Source organism: Danio rerio, chromosome 20, assembly GCF_052040795.2.
Source record: "Danio rerio strain M-AB ecotype USA chromosome 20, GRCz13ab, whole genome shotgun sequence".
In the NCBI taxonomy this organism is placed as follows: domain Eukaryota; kingdom Metazoa; phylum Chordata; class Actinopteri; order Cypriniformes; family Danionidae; genus Danio; species Danio rerio.
Genome location: NC_141040.1, coordinates 41,558,223 through 41,575,436, shown reverse-complemented (window position 1 = coordinate 41,575,436; position 17,214 = coordinate 41,558,223). Strand labels below are relative to the sequence as shown.

Below are 17,214 nucleotides of genomic sequence, written 5' to 3'. Positions count from 1 at the left end.
GCCTTTTCTATTACACTGCAGGCAATACTGTGGTAAAAGGAAAACTGGCACTGCTAATTCAATGTAGGAATCAGAGATTTGAGAAGAAAACAACAGGGATTCGCAGATTACTTTTTTTATTTTATTTTCACATTTTATTAGCTTAAAATGTCAATATGCGGTATAGTTAACAAAACTATTTTAAATAAAGATTCAACATTACTTAATCCTAATTAATCAATGCGTTTCATTGTTTACATATTTGTATTGTCAATGAAACTGACTGTTCTAAAACATAGATGTTATTTAACACTAATATTTAAATGAAAAAAACGTAACTTTTAAAAAAATTTTACTTAATATTTTATATTAAGTTAAAATAATAGTAATAGATAATAAAAAATAAAAGATTTATTCATGAAATGTTTTTTTTTTTTTTTTTAAGAGTTCTTATTCACAAATAACATAAATATAGGTCACCTGGTAAAAAAACTAATATATATATATATATATATATATATATATATATATATATATATATATATATATATATATATATATATATATACTCCAGCATTTACTCTTGCTGTTCCAAGCCCACAAGACTTTCTCATTGTTTAAAACGGAATCAAATAAGACATTAAAGAAATCAAATTCAAAAATATATTTTTTCCACACAACAATTTGCATAAAATTGGGATTAAAGCTAACAAATAACGTTTCAACAGATATGCTAAAATCTTTCAGGTTGTATTTACTTTCTTAAAATCAATTAAAATTTTCAAAAGTCTTATGGGTGTGGAAGGACATGAGGGTGAATAAATTGATTAACCATCATGATTATATTAGCATCCTGTCTTTTCCTTCATTCTGTATATTCAAGATCATTAGAAGTTTTATGAAATAATAATGTGACTGCTGCTGAGACCTGAAATGCAAAACATGCTGTAGAGAGTTTTGCTTTTACATTTTACATTGCTTTTACAGAATTCACATAAAACCTATTATTTTCACCTCTCTTTATAAAAAAAAAAATGTTTGGGCATCTGAAAGTCATGTGCATGTTATAATCACTAAAACAGTTCAATGGAATATTTCACAGTATTTCATACAAACATAATTTTTCTTCTGGAGAAAGTCATTTATTGTGTGTTATTTTTTTTTGGCTGGAATAAAAGAAGTTTCTTTTATTTTCAATTTTGCAAGGTCAATATTTTCAGCCCCTTTAAAAAATAGTTTTGCCCATTTGGCTATAGAACTACCCACTGTTGTCCTATGACTTGCCTAATTAACCTAATGCACTTTCAGATATACTGGCAAAGACAAAGGAGATTAGCTAAACTATTATGTTTAAAATAGAGTTGAAAATGTTAAACAGCACTACTTCTTTAATAATTAAAAGTTCACAAGAGGGTTAATAAGTTTGACTTTAAGTGTATACACACACTGGCCACTTTATTAGGTACACCTTACAAGCACCGCCTTTTGCCTTCAGAACTGCCTTAACCCTTCGTGGCATAGATTCAACAAGTTACTGGAATTATTTTTCAGAGGTTTTGGGCCAGACTGACATGATAGCATCAAGCTGTTTCTGCAGATTTGTCAGCTGCACATCCATGATGTGAATATCCTGTTCCTCTATATCCCAAAGATGCTCTATTGGATTGAGTTCTGGTGACTGTGGAGACCATTTGAGTACAGTGCACTCATTGTCATGTTCAAGAAACCAGTAATGATTCGGACTTTATTCACAGCGTTATCCTACTGAAAGTAGCCATCAGAAGATGCTGTTGTCATAAAGGGATGGACATGGTCGGCAACAATACTCAGGCAGGCTGTGGCATTGACACAATGCTCAATTGGTACTAATGGGCCCAAATCTGCTAAGAAAATATCCCCTACACTTTTAGACCACCATCACCAGCCTGAACCGTTGATACAAGGCAGGATGGATCCATGCTTACATGTTGTTGACGCCGACCTCTGACCCTGCCTTCTGAATGTCGCAGCAGAAATCGAGACTCATCCGACCAGACAACATTTTTCCAATCTTTTATTGGCCAATTTTGGTGAGCCTGTGCGAATTGTACCCTCAGTTTCCTGTTCTTAGCTGACAGGAGGGGCATCTGGTGTGGTCCTCTGCTGCTGTAGGCCATCTGCCTCAAGGTTTGATGTATTGTGCATTCAGAGATGGTCTTTTGCATACCTCGGTTGTAACGAGTGGTTATTTGAGTTACTGTAGCCTTTCTATCAGCTGGAACCAGTTTGGCCATTCTCCTCTGGCATCCACAAGGCATTTGCGCCCACAGAACTGCCACTCACTGGATATTTGATCTCTTTCAGACCATTCTCTGTAAACCCTAGAGATGGTTGTGCGTGAAAACCCCAGTAGATCAGCAGTTTCTAAAATACTCAGACCAGCCTGTCTGGCACCATCAACCACGCAACGTTCAGTCTCTTCAATCACCTTTCTTCCCCATTCTGATTCTTAGTTTGAACTGCAGCAGATTGTCTTGACCATGTCTACATGCCTAAATGCATTAAGTTGCTGCCATGTAATTTACCCGATTACAAATTGGCATTAACGAGCAGTTGGACTGGTGTACCTAATAAAGTGGCCGGTGAGTATATTTCACTTAAACAAATAACTATACAAAAATCTGTAATTTTACACTACTACCCCAACTGCAACAGAGATAGAAATCAATACACACCTTATTGATGATGCATAACAATGCACACAATAAAGGAACTCCTCCATGTGGCCGTTCCTGTAAGAGTGCGATGGAATGTGAACAGCATAATGAATTAACTCCTCATTATGTACAATATACTGGTCAAGTTCATTGATGCATATGACTGACTAGGTAAAATTGCCAAATATATTATAATATGCTAACTGCGCTACCTTTAAGTACCCCCCCCCCCCATATTTCAATCTTGTAGAAATCTTACCTTCTTGTACTGCCACCTGAAACATAAACATTTTATTCAGACTTGAGCATTTATCAAAGGTAAAATCAACAGAAGAAAATGCCTGAAAGCCTTTGTAATTTATTTTAGCCAAATTCCATAAATATCCAATTGATTTGGCTTTTAATTGATAGTGTTTTTCCCTTTTGTACATAAGCCAGTTAACACTCTTATAAACCTCAATCATGCATTCAGGACATACATCTTAGTTGTGTCAAATCCTATTTGTAGATTTAAAGCAATTTAAATCAGATTTTTCTTTTGCCTACATATAGTTCCTGCAAAAGTGAAGTTAAGCATGATGAAATAGCATGCACAATTCAATGCACGTTAATACCAGGTGAACAGGATAATCCACTTCAGCTGACCACTTGTGCTGCAATCATTAAAAATGCACAATGGACCCTTTTCACATTTACGGGTTTCTCAGTAGCGGAAGACGTCATAGATGAGTAAACTTGTAGCAGAGTGAATTGGAGAGAACAACAAATATATATTTAGGTAGGCTGTGGCGTTGACATGATGCTCAATTAGCATTAATGGGCCCAAAGTGTGCCAAGAGATAACCCCCACACCATTACACAACCACCACCAGCCTGAACGGTTGGTAAAGTACAGAATGGATCCATGCTTTCATGTTGTTGACACCAACCTCTGACCCTACTATTCAAATGTCGCAGTAGAAATCAAGACTCATCAAGCTAAGCAATGTTATTCCAATCTTCTGTTGTCAAATTTTGGTGAGCTTGAGTGAATTCTAGCCTGTTTCCTGTTCTTAGCCGACAGATGTGGTCTTTTGCCGCTGTAGCCCATCCGCCTCAAGGTTTCATGTGTTGTGCTTTTAGAGATGCTCTTCTGCACAACTCAGTTGTAACGAGTGGTTATTTGACTTACTGTTGTCTTTCTATCAGCTTGAACCAGTCTGGGCATTCTCCACTTTTATCAACAAGGCATTTGCGCCAACATAACTCTCGCTCACTAGATATTTTCTCTTTTTTGGATCCCAGTATATCAGCAGTTTCTGAAATACTCAGACCAGCCCATCTGGCACCAACAACCATGCCACAATCAAAGTCACTTAAATCACCTTTCTTCTTCTTCTGATGCTTGGTTTGAACTTCAGCAGATCGTCTTAACCATGTCTACAAGCCTAAATGCATTGAGTTGCTGTCATGTGAATGACTTAGTCAATAGAAACGAGCAGTTGTACCTAATAAAGTGGCCGGTGAGCGTAAACACATATAAATTGATGTTTAAAAAAAAAAATTCTAAATATTAAAAACTTTTAAGGATCAAATATGCTGATGACTGTTAACAGTCATATCAAACAGTCTCGTGAAAAGGGTCTATGGCACCAGATCCCAAACAGAAGTCATCTTTACTATCAGTATCATGACTGGTACAATTTAACGTTTTACTACCAAAAGCTAAAATTATTTTTAAAACGATTAAAAAAAAAACATAGACAGCAAATGCCAAAAACAGTGGATCAAAAAAAGGTTTATTCTTGATCATAATAAGATCTGAAAACTAACAGAATCCTTCCACCTGAAGCATATACAGAGAAGCAAACGGAAAGTAGTAAAAGTAGTTAAGGTCATAAAGTCTCCAATGCTCCTGTTTCACAGAGCCTGAGGTGAGATTAGAGTTTTTGTTTAAGAGACATCTTCAGACGGGCTGTCATGTCTATGCATATCTAACCCAATTTTTGTCAAGGCCAGAAAAAAAGCAAACACCCAAACCATAAATATGTATGAACTCCTCAGAATGTAAGAAGATTTTTTACACATGCACCTGACTTTTGTGTGTGTGTGTGTGTGTGTGTGTTGCATCTTTATCTCATGGGTGTAGTAATGAATAACTATTGACATCTAATATGTGAGAAACAGATGTTGTATTGAGTGATGTGGGGGTGTCTTCTTTTTGATTCAGGCAAGACTGGGGGAAATGGCTCTTTTTCAGTTTCTCTGAGCCAGATCTCTGATAAAGTGGTGTTAAGGGGACGGCACAATGCTCTCATTCTTTGCCAGTGGTGAGTAGCTTCAGGGCCTTCTGCAGATTCTGGACGGCGGTGCCCACGTCCTCATATTGCAGTGCGCTGCCTGCGTATTTACAGTATTTCTGAGCCCGAGTGAAGTCTTCTGGTGTGAGCCGCACGTCACCTGCAAAGAAAAAAAAGTGTTCACTGTTTGTATGTAATGTGAAAGCATTTTAAATAAAGCCTAATTGCGTGTGTGTGTGTGTGTGTGTGTGTGTGTGTGTGTGTGTGTGTGTGTGTGTGTAAACAATGCACTTCGACAATTGTAGTTTGCACCACACTCCTACTCAGTTTTGTTTCACTTGGTACTTTAATCTGTTTGACTGCTAATACAAGCAAGTAGTGAACTGTAAAATAAATGTTAGGAACAATCTGTGTTGGGACAACATGAAGCTTATTAGTTTTTACAAATTTAAGTGGATTAAACATAAAAAAATTAAGTTGTCCACCCCCCCCCAAAAAAAACAAGAATTGTGTTTTTTAGCTCATTTTTAAATAGGTACTTTGAACAAACAGCAAGTGTAATTTTTTGAGTCATATCCAAACTCATATGAACATTTGTATTTTGATGTTTACATTCATGAGGAAACAAACATAAATGTTTAGGCTCAAAGTCTTCCTCAGTGTGTAAAGTAATTAAATCCCACCATCTTCTTTTTAAATCAGCAATTTAGTTGACATCATCATTAATTACCCCGCATTCAATTATTAAAAAACATTGATTGTTTTGATTTAAATAATGGACAATTTTCATCTCATAAAGACAATATAATATTCACTTACACAATACATTATTTCCATAATCAAAAAAAGATGGATTATTTAAAAATGAACTTTAAAATATATATATATATATATATATATATATATATATATATATATATATATATATATATATATATATATATTTCTGCGGCTTGTTAAAAAAAAAAAATAAAAAAAAAAAAACGTAATTGAGACATACAGGGACATACAGGTACATCTTTATATAACTGAAACAGACAACAATAACCAGACTTAAATACAATAAATTATTATTAAACACAATAACATTTTGTATAATGGATATGCAATTTCTTATGACAAGTGAAAACTGTCCAGTAGTTAAAAACCAAGCAAAATGCTTTTTTTTTTAATTAACTATTTGCAAAAGAACATTCGTTTGACTGTAAACAATGTACTGTATCTGTGATACAATGCATGTCCTGAGCGTTAAGAATGTATATACTGTACATTTTTTGTGCATTAATAACAGATCATATATATAAGGAGTGGGCAAACTCGGTCCTGAAGGGCCGGTGTCCTGCATAGTTAAGCTGCAACACTAATCAAACACACCTGAAAATGCTAATCAGTGTATTTGTTTAAGATCACTAGAAATCTATAAGCAGGTGTGTGTGATTAAAGTTGGAGCTAAACTGTGCAGGACATCGGCCCTCCAGGACCGAGTTTGCCCACCCCAGGTATATAATATAACATAATTTAAATGATCTTTATCTTGATTACAAATCTCATACATCAAAACCTTACTAGCAAACTAATTTGCTTTATAGTGCCGAGTAGCATAATTGTACCTGCGGTTCACACAAAGCGATGTGTGAAAGTTAAACAAACACTGAAGATAAATCAATCGATAAAGTCAATGTTTTTTCTGGCATCTTGTCAGACTAGTTTTATCTATGTCACTATATTTATATATCTCTATGTCTCTATTTTTCTCTATAAGTTGCGTAGGTATTTTTGTAGGAACAATAACTTGTCAAAATAAAAATCTAAATAATAGATTTTTTAAGTCGAAGTAATCAATTTGTCAAAATAATCAAATTTACTATCGATTCAAAATACTGTAATAAAAATCACCAAAAGAAGTCAAAATAACCTATTAAAATTTTTTATGCCGAAAATCATTTATTAAAATCAAGTATTAAGTAAAGACCATATTCCATGAGGACATTTTGTTGATTTCCTGTTATAAACATATCAAAACCTCACTATAAGCACTAAAAGCACAACTTGCAAAACTTTAAATTTAATATTTTCTCAATTTTTAGATTCTCCAATTTTCCAATAGTTGCATATTGTCCTGCAAAATAATGGAAAGCTTATTTATTCATGTATAAATCTTTTTTTTTTTTTTTTTTTTTTTAAATTAACCCTGGTTTTGTGATTCAGGGTCACAATTTAGTGCCATTTTGGACCAACAGTTTGAATGGATTTGAAAACTTAAAAGATATATTGTATCTCAATGGGACTGGTTAAATAAGTAATTAAATAAGTAATGAGACCTGGTTAAATGAGTAAATAAAAAAACTAAATCATGCATCTGAAAGCTTTCAAAGGAGTTCATTCAATCATTCATTGATTTTCCTTTGGCTTAGTCCTTTTATTCATCATGGGTTGCCACATCAGAATGATCCCTCAACTTATCCAGCATATGTTTTACACAGCGAAAGGAAACATCCAATCACAAACATACACTACGGCCAATTTAGATTATTCAATTCACCTATATGTGCATGTCTTTGGATTGTGAGGGAAATCAGAGCACCAGAAATGCCAATTGACCCAGCCGACACTCAAGCCAGCAACCTTCTTGCTTTAAGGCAACAGTGCTAACCACGGAGCCACCGTGTCGCCCTCAAAGGAGTTTAGTGGCTTAAAAAGATTTGAGAACAAAGAGAATCAAAAGTGGGCAAATTTCTTTCTACTGGTGTTATAGATGAAGCACTCTAGAAGCTCTGTGTAATCTAGCTGTGTAGTATACAATATGATAGTTACACATTTACATTTAGTGATTTAGCAGACGCTTTTGTCCAAACAACTTACAAATGAGTATGTTTGTGTTAAATTATCTCAATGGATTGTTCCAATTCATGAGTTTCCTTTTAGTGTTGAACACAAGAGGTGATATTTTAAAGACATTACCCTTTGACTTCCTGGTAAATGATTATCGTCATCTATTTAGTCAGCAACATTCTTCAAAATCCTTCTTCCAACAAGTTGAATGAAAGCAAGAAGGATTTAAGAAAAATCAGTCCTGTGATTTCTGTCCAATCAAATCGCATCATAATGAACTACCTCAAGACATGGGCGATTTATAATTGCAGCAAACTGTTTGGAAGACGGATGTTTATTGTATGACTGAATTGGCTTTAAACACTCAGCAGGCACAAGGCGTCAACATGACGTCAGATTAACGTTGTATCCCAATGTCATGGGGATGTTCCATTTTGTTTTATAATGAAAATAGGGTTGACGTCAGACCTCATCATCAAGCCGACGTTAGGGTCCAACGGTCAACCTGAAATCAACCAAATATCAAGGTCTAATGACATTACAGCTTGGCTTTGTGTGGATGTTACCACTATGACGTCTATCAGATGTCAGTTGGATTTTGGTTGCCACACCTGACGAATTAATGTCAGTATTTGACATTGGTTTAAGATGTTGGCTCGACATTGGATTTTGGTCCATTTCCAACACAACCTAGCATCAACCAAATATCAAAGTCATTTGAGATCGTTATTAGACATCAAAATAAAATAGTACTTAGACGTTGGATAGTCATTGAATTTTGGTCACCTGACATCACAACCTTAATCTAACCAAATATTAATGTCTTATGATGTTATGTGCCTAGGGTTGGGTATCGTTTGAGGTTATTTTGGTACTGGTGCTAAATCAATACTTTTAAAACGGTACTGGTGCCAAAACGGTGGCCACAAAATTATTTGACAAAAAATATATATTTTAATCATTATAATTGAACAATAAATATATTTTTATAATAAGTTTAAAGTAAACATCAATTCATATTTTATATATTCGAATTGCATTAATATATTTCTTTTGAACATTTGTTTGTTAGCTAGAATGCAAGGTTTGCATTTACATTTTTAGACATTAAAAACTGCTCGTTTCGTTGTTTGATATTGCAAACTAATATTTCATATATAGTCATGCAAACATTTGTTTGTAGAGCAAATAGTTTGACCGTTTTCTGCCGTTTATTATTCCTAGTCATTTCTCCCATAGGCCACTGAATCGGAAGATCTAAAACAATCGCGAAAAAAGGCGCACTTCCGCATTTTAGAATAAGGTCAATATGTGCCTTCTGGGCAGTAACTAGATGCACTACAGAATGTTACGTTTACACAAATCACATGTATATGCATCAGCTTAATCAAATCAATTCAAATAATTTCAATTCAATTCACCTTTATTTCTATAGCGCTTTTACAATGTAGATTGTGTCAAAGCAGCTTCACATAAAAGATCATAGTAAATTGAAACAGTGTAGTTCAGATTTAAAGTTTAAGTTCAGTTCAGTGTAGTTCAGTTCAGTGTGGTTTAATAATCACTACTGAGAGTCCAAACACTAAAGAGCAAATCCATCGATGGGCAGCTCCTACAGATCCCAAACCATGCAATCTAATGACGAGGAAAAAAATTTCACCAATTGGCGAAAGTGAAGAAAAAAACCTCGAGAGAACCAGACTCAGATGGGTACGACCATTTCTCCACTGGCGAAACGTCTTGTGCAGAGCTGCAGTCTAAGCACTGGAGGCTGGAAGCTGGGCCTCAGCGAAGACTCGTCTGTCCCTGTATGTCTCAAGTATGATCTTTCCACCACTGGTTGTTGGTCATAGGATGATGTCAGCCCAATAGAGTAGTTTTAATTGGACAAAGCAATAATAAGACCTGTTTAAAATTATTGAAAACCTACAACACAATATTTCAATGAATTTAAGACTTTAAGGCCTAACATTTAGTTTTTAAAATTTAAGACTTTTCAAGACCCTGCAGTAACCCAGAATATATTGACCTCCACAATATTTTTTCATACAATACTACACTCAATTGTTTAGTTATAAACATTCTTCTTAATCCTACACTTGAGTGAGTATACATTTTGTGCTTTATTTTAATTTTTGAGCAGTTTTCATAATCTGAAAAGTTAATAAGCAGCAAATCTACACATTTGAATAGTTTCTGAAGCGTCATGAGACACTAAAGACTGGATTATAATGATCCTGAAAATTCTCAGCCATTACCTTTAGAAAAAAAAAAACATTTTGTACAATACGAATGTATTAAAATGTATACAGACATTTGAAAATGGATTCTATATAATAAATACAGTGTTTTTGAGCATAAGAATCTTTCAAAAGCACTAATAAATATTAAAGGCATAGTTAACTCAAAACTGAAAATCGTTTACTAACTCTCAACTTGTTCCAAAAACTGTTTGACTTTCTTCTGTTGAACACAAAGATATTTTCAAGAAAGCTGGAATCCTGTAACTATTGATTTGCATAGTACTTATTTTTTCTTACTATAGGATGGTTACAGGTTTTCAGCTTTCCTAAAAATATCTTCTTTTACACTCAACAGAGAAAAGAAAATCAGGTGTAGAATCACTTGAAGAATTAGTGAGTAAATTTCCAAGTATATTCTTTTAAAAAGTATTATATATTATATTATATATACTATATATTTATATGAGTGATTATTTAAAAATCTGATTAACAAAATATAATAAAAATGTTGGTCCACATATAAATAAGACACAGATATCATCAAAAATTCACTACTAGTATTTAAATGATTCCTCATGGGAAGATTCTGGAAAAGTGAAGCACCCATTTCACACATGCATGTCTCTCCATTGCCCACCGGCACATTAAATTATAGGGTGAGCTGAGCTTGGGCTCCTTTATGAATACTTAAGTTCAGGCATTTGCCACTGAGCATTTGTAATAATATAGTGATGGTGCATGAATGCCTTTACCACAATGTAAACTATGCTTGCTCCCAGAACGACACTGAGTGACAGTTTGAGCTGAATCCATAATGTGGAAACGTAGTAATGAACTGGACACAGACGATCACCGCAGCACATGTGAGCCTTAAAAAAAGCATTTCTGGGAAGCTAAAAATCCTATTCGTTTCCAATATTAATATTTAACCAAAATACATTTCAGCCTCATTCAATAGCATTGCTTGCTGTCTCAACTAAGATGCATGATTTCAAGAAAAATTCAACAAGTTATAATAATAGTCATGTTAAGACCTTGGTTGTCATTTGTTTTGGCTGTTGAAGGGGTGAAATGAGGAACAGAAAAGGTGAGTTTGGGCACTCATATCTTTGAATGTTGTCACAATATACTGCTATATTGCCACAGCAGCATTAATTAAATTATAATATTTATGCATGTCAGAGTAAATCCGAAAGCATGGCTCATTGTTTTGGATTTTTACTACTGGTTGAATCAAGTGGGTTGATCATATTGTTACAAACTGTCACTGTTACTTAAAGTAAAAAAAAAATAAAAAAAAATAAAAAAAATGGTAAAAACAGAGATTTTTACTTCTGGGGTCTGTTCTTCGTACGTGGATTACTCATTTAGCTGGATTTGGATATTGAAAATTTGACATGATCCACGATCGTTTCGTTCTTCAAAACTCATCTGAGAGTTGTTGTCATGGCAACAGTTCTGGTAGCTCAAACCTGCATGGGAGCATGTTCATTTAATGTAAACAGGATTAGACTGGGTCAGTTCAAGCTAAGCTAGAACTGAAAGTATGTAACAAATGCTAATAATTTCTTACAGTAGTTATATACACTTATGAAAACTGTATATATATATATATATATATATATATATATATATATATATATATATATATATATATATATATATATATATATATATATATATATAGTTAAAAATATATATTAATAAAACTTATCCAATCTGGACTCTGGAATAAAAGTACAAAGGCTGCCACCTGCTGGTTCAAAGGGAAAATTAATTGATATGATCTTTTTAGATACATACGTGTACATGCACAATATTCGACTTAAAAAAAGGATAATAATTTATGTAGTCATGCAATTGTTTTGATCACTAATATGCCAATGATCGACACCTTTACCGATATCAAAATGCTTTTTTGATGCAAAATTAATTTATACAGATATTACTTACGCCGATTAAAATTTGAGTAGGCCTTGGCTGCTATAATAAAGAAAATCTTCTCTAAATGAAGAGAAGTGCTAAATGCTAAACTAAATGCATTGAAATACATGATAAATACTCTTGACACATGAAAGTGTAAAGCCTGCAGCTCACAACAAATGTGGAAAGTTATTGCGTGTCATATTTAAAAAAAAACTCAGCATTTCCCGGAAACTTAGATGCACACGGCAGGTAGCGTCAGAAAGCCGTGTGTGTTATTCCGGTCACAAAATCCAACACGAGGTTATAGTTTGGTTGTAACTGTTAGTGCTAACTTGTTTACACTAGTTGCAATAGTTTGTTTGATACGAATAAAAATACGAACAGAATAAACAAAGAGCACTGGTCGCTCACTTACCAAATCTGTAGAGACAGGACAATCACCAGCAACTAGAGCCGCGTCTTTATTAAGAGGAGACTAAAGCGAATCCGGATCTCAGCGTTTGCAGATGAGAAAAGTTCTCAGGTAAACAATAATCCTCCTTAGACACATAGTTATTGTTGTCGCGCGTCGCGTACACTGTAATCGACACGTGACTCTGAGCTCTCACAGAGAGAAAATGAAAACGAAACTTAACGGCAGCAAACTATAAAAGCAACACTTCACGCTTGTTTTGCCAACACAACGTGGCGTCTCTGCCATCTACACTCTGACAGTAATGAATATTAATGAAGTTGCACAATAGAGCGCGCTGATTGGTTTGAACCAAGCCTTACTCATGCATTAATGCATCACACTGTAAGACGTAATAAGACACACTCTGGCACAGACGCCCAGTCTGCACGCTGGAATACAGGCTGTTATGTCATGACCGTGACGCAGCTTCAAAAATACGTTTCAAACAGGAAGTACGAATTTGCTTGAAATAACGCAAAAACAACCAATTTACACTTTTTAGTGAAATATAGGTGTCCTAATAGTGCTTTTAGCAGTGTGGGACACATATACGAATGTCAACAGCTCAAAAAATGTGTTTTGGTGTTTCGTGACCCTTTAACAAACCGATTACTGCTATTTTGATGTAATTTTGTTCACATGGATAATTGTATATTAATCAGATGATGTCATTACGCTGCTGTGCCATCAGCCAATCGATGCATTGCTGATCAAGATTTCGAGGATCGATAGCTCTGTCTTTCACAACACATGCTGCGATCTCAGATCAGTTCATCCAGACATTATAATCTGATTCTCGAACATGTTTGAAGAACCAAATTAGTCAGAGATCAGTTTTCAAGATTAACAGATCCAGGATCTGCCAAATCATCTTAGATCATTTAAGCGTCGTAGGAAGACGGACCCCTGGTCTAATGATATCAGTTGTTTATATTTTCAATTTCAAAGCCAAACTTTCAATGACCAAAGTGAAAAAATAAATGACAAAATAAAATAAAAATTAGTGACAAGGGTTAATCGTATCCAATAACAAAAATATGTTTTGTCATGTGTGTGTACTGTATACATTTATACACAAATGCATAGATACAAATTATGCAAAACAATCTTGTTACATAGATATTCATTCATTTTCTTGTCGGCTTAGTCCCTTTATTATTCCAGGGTCGCCACAGCGGAATGAACCGCCAACTTATCCAGCAAGTTTTTCCGCAGCGGATGCCCTTCCAGCCGCAACCCATCTCTGGGAAACATCCACACAAACATTCACACACACAATCATACACTACGGACAATTTAGCCTACCCAATTCACCTGTACCGCATGTCTTTGGACTGTGGGGGAAACCGGAGCACCCGGAGGAAACCCATGCAAAGGCAGGGAGAACATGCAAACTAAACCAGAAACGCCAACTGAGCCGAGGTTCGAACCAGCGACCTTCTTGCTGTGAGGCGACAGCACTACCTACTGCGCCACTGCCTCGCCTGTTACATAGATATTAAAATGTATTAATAATTTGTATCATATACATATAAACTCATCAGCCACTTAATAAGGTACACCTTAATAGTACTGGGTTGTACCCACTTTTGTCTTCAGAACTACAGGTACTGGAAATATTTCTCAGATATTTTGGTCTACCTTGACATGATAGCATCACACAGCTGATGCAGATATGTCGGCTGGACAAGCATGATGCGAAGGTGCTCTATTGGATTGAGAGATCTGGTGACTGTGGAGGCCATTTGAGTGGACTCATTTTCATGTTCAAGAAACCAGTCTGAGATGATTCACGATTTATGACATGGTGCAATATCCAGGTGGAAGTAGCTATCAGAAGATGGGTACACTGTGGTCATAAAGGGATGAACACGATCAGCAACAATACTCATGTAGGCTGTGGCGTTGACACAAGGCTCAGTTGGTACTAATGGGCCCAAAGTGAGCCAAGAAAATATCCCCCACATCAATACACCGCCACCAGCAGCAGCCAGAACTGTTAATACAAGGCAGGATGAATCCATGCTTTCATGTTGCTGATGCCAAATTCTGACCCTACTATCAGCAGCAGAAATCGAGACCCATCTTACCAGGCAATGTTTTTTCTAATCTTCTATTGTCCAATTTTGGTGAGATTGTGTGAATTGTAGCCCCAGTATCATGCTCTTAGCTGACAAGTGTGGCATCCAGTGTGGTTTTTTGCTGCTGTAGCCTATTCGCCTCAAGGTCGGGCGTGTCGGGTGTTCAGAGATGCTGAACAGAGATCTCTGTTGTAACGAGTGGTTATTTGAGTTAGTGTTGCTTTCCTATCAGCTTGAACCAGACTGGGAATTCTCCTTTGGTCTCCGGCATTAACAAGGCATATGCGCCCACAGAACTGCCGCTTACTGGATATTTTCTACTTTTTGGACCATTCTCCGTAAACCCTAGAGATGGTTGTGTGTGAAAATCCCAGTAGATCAGCAATTTCTGAAACACTCAGACCAGTCCATCTGGTATCAACAACCATGCCACATTTAATGTCACTTAAATCACCTTCCTTCCCTATTCTGATGCTCTGTTTGAACTGCAGCAGATCGTCTGGACCATGTCTACATGCCTAAATGCATTGAGTTGCTGCCATGTGATTGGTTGATTAGAAATTTGCGTTAATGAGCAGTTGGACAGGTGTACCTAATAAAGTGGCTGGTGAGTGTATTTTTAAAAAAATTAAATATAAAGCATTTTCTTAAATATATGGATACATGTGTGTATTTATATATACACATATATTATGTAAGTAAAAAAACTTTTATTTTAGATGCGATGAATTTCTTGCCAGCTCTAATAAAAGTACAATGAGACCATATTTATACTTGTTCTGCAAAAAATAAATAAATAAATAAATAAAATAAAAAAATTGCACTCCTCAAAATGAAAAAAAAAAGAGACAAATAAATTAAAAAATATATATTTGACTGCTGGTATGATCTGAACAGTTGTGCATATCTTCACCTATCCTGCCAAAATGTTCACTGGCTAAAGTGAAAAACAAATGTACATAAAGGAAAAGACAAAGACAAAAAAAAAAAAAAGAACATTAAAATACTTTTGACTTGGTTAGGCCACTTTCTCAGATTTTCACTTCAAAATGTTCACTGGCTAAAGTGAAAAACAAATGTACATAAAGGAAAAGACAAAGACAAAAAAAAAAAAGAACATTAAAATACTTTTGACTTGGTTAGGCCACTTTCTCAGATTTTCACTTCAAAATATTCACTGGCCCATGAAAAAAAAAAGTTAACATTTTTGAAAATACATTTTACAATCCTTTCACGATGACTGACATTAAGAAGTCGTCTCTGGCACGAACATTTGTTTGTTAACCAAGACTCATATGCGAATTGCCCTAAAGCAACATGATCTACCTTGGGAGTTGTTGTAATTGGTAATAGGTTTGTTATTGTTTGGTGTAAGTTGAGAGATTGTCCCGAGGGCATGTCAGTGTATCAGCTTGTTTTCTGGCCTTCTTAATCACTGCACTGCAAGTATTGATCACCATTACCTACTCTGAAAAATGTAGATTAGCTTAGCATGGGTTGAGAAAAAGGATTGCATTCATTAAGTCTTTTAACTGGTTTACAAAACAACAAAAACAACATCAAAACAGAGATCAACCCTATGTTTTCAGAAAGATAAAATATTCAAAGATTAAAATGTTACAAAACAACCATAAAAAAAACAATGAAATGAATAAATAAAAAAATATTTCTCATTTAAAAGTTTTTTATAATAGTTATAAAACATTTACAAAAGAATAAGATTCTATGTTATTAAATAAAATGAAAACCAATCACAATCGTTTCCAGTAACTGAAACTTAATTGAAGAAAATTCAATTTATTCATGCCAATGTACAGTAAAATTTTATAGTAAAATACAGTAAATTTTTATAGTAAAAAAAATATAAAATGCACTATTATAGTATATAAGTGATCAAAATAGTTATTGATAAACCATACTAAAAACACCTCTTTATTGATACATTCTGTGAAAATAAAACAAAATAATTGTTGGACAGATTCTAACCTTTAGTTTACTGGTTGAATGCTTTTTATTTTGGTCTGTGTGCTATCAAGCAATCAGGTTTTTCAGTTTCTGTGACCCTGAGAGAACGACCCCAACCAAAATCATCTCACCTTCAGGGCCACGTTTCACATCCCCAATTAGTGCCTTTTTGTGGTGCAGACTTTCCCTTCAAACCAATTAGACGATGTCATGGCTGATCTGTTGTCATAAAAAGACCTTGAACGGCTGAGAGAGAACAACTCAGAAAAGCAATTTGTCATATGACATTGCACTTCTCATATTTAAATTTTGGGGGGGCATGCGATTCCAAGCCTTATTAATAGCAACTAATATTTATGTGTCATCTTCCCACGTCTGAACGCATTATGACAGACTAAACTAAACAATATCAAATGATATTCTGTTTTCATTGTATACAGATCTGGTTTATCTAGAAAAGCAGCTTTTGTTTTGTCTGAGAATTTGTGACTGGACAAATCATGTCATTTTATGTATTACAATTTTGTATAATCTCATTTGTACTTTTTAGTACAATTCAGCCCAATGAGGGTTAGGGGTGGGGTTTGGGAACACACCGCCTTTTAAAAATCCTACAATTTATTACGAATGAAATACACGAATGTATGCAATTGTCACTTATCTGACAAAATGTAAAATAGTTATGTTGGCCACTTTTCATACAATACATAAAATAGTTACGTTGGCCACTTTTCTGACAATACAGAAAATAGTTACGTT

General features: G+C 34.8%; 1 protein-coding gene across 2 annotated transcripts in view; it reads right to left on the bottom strand.

The window, feature by feature from the left end:
• Positions 1-4,432: 4,432 nt before the first annotated feature.
• The window catches only part of vta1 (vesicle (multivesicular body) trafficking 1), a 72,619-nt gene continuing 59,837 nt past the window's right edge, over positions 4,433-17,214 (bottom strand). For both annotated transcript variants that reach the window (XM_087296552.1, NM_213140.1), the window contains exon 8: positions 4,433-5,114. In XM_087296552.1, the coding sequence (XP_087152678.1) occupies positions 4,969-5,114 (146 nt within the window). In that variant the 3' untranslated portion in view covers positions 4,433-4,968. The remainder of the gene's footprint in view (positions 5,115-17,214) is intronic.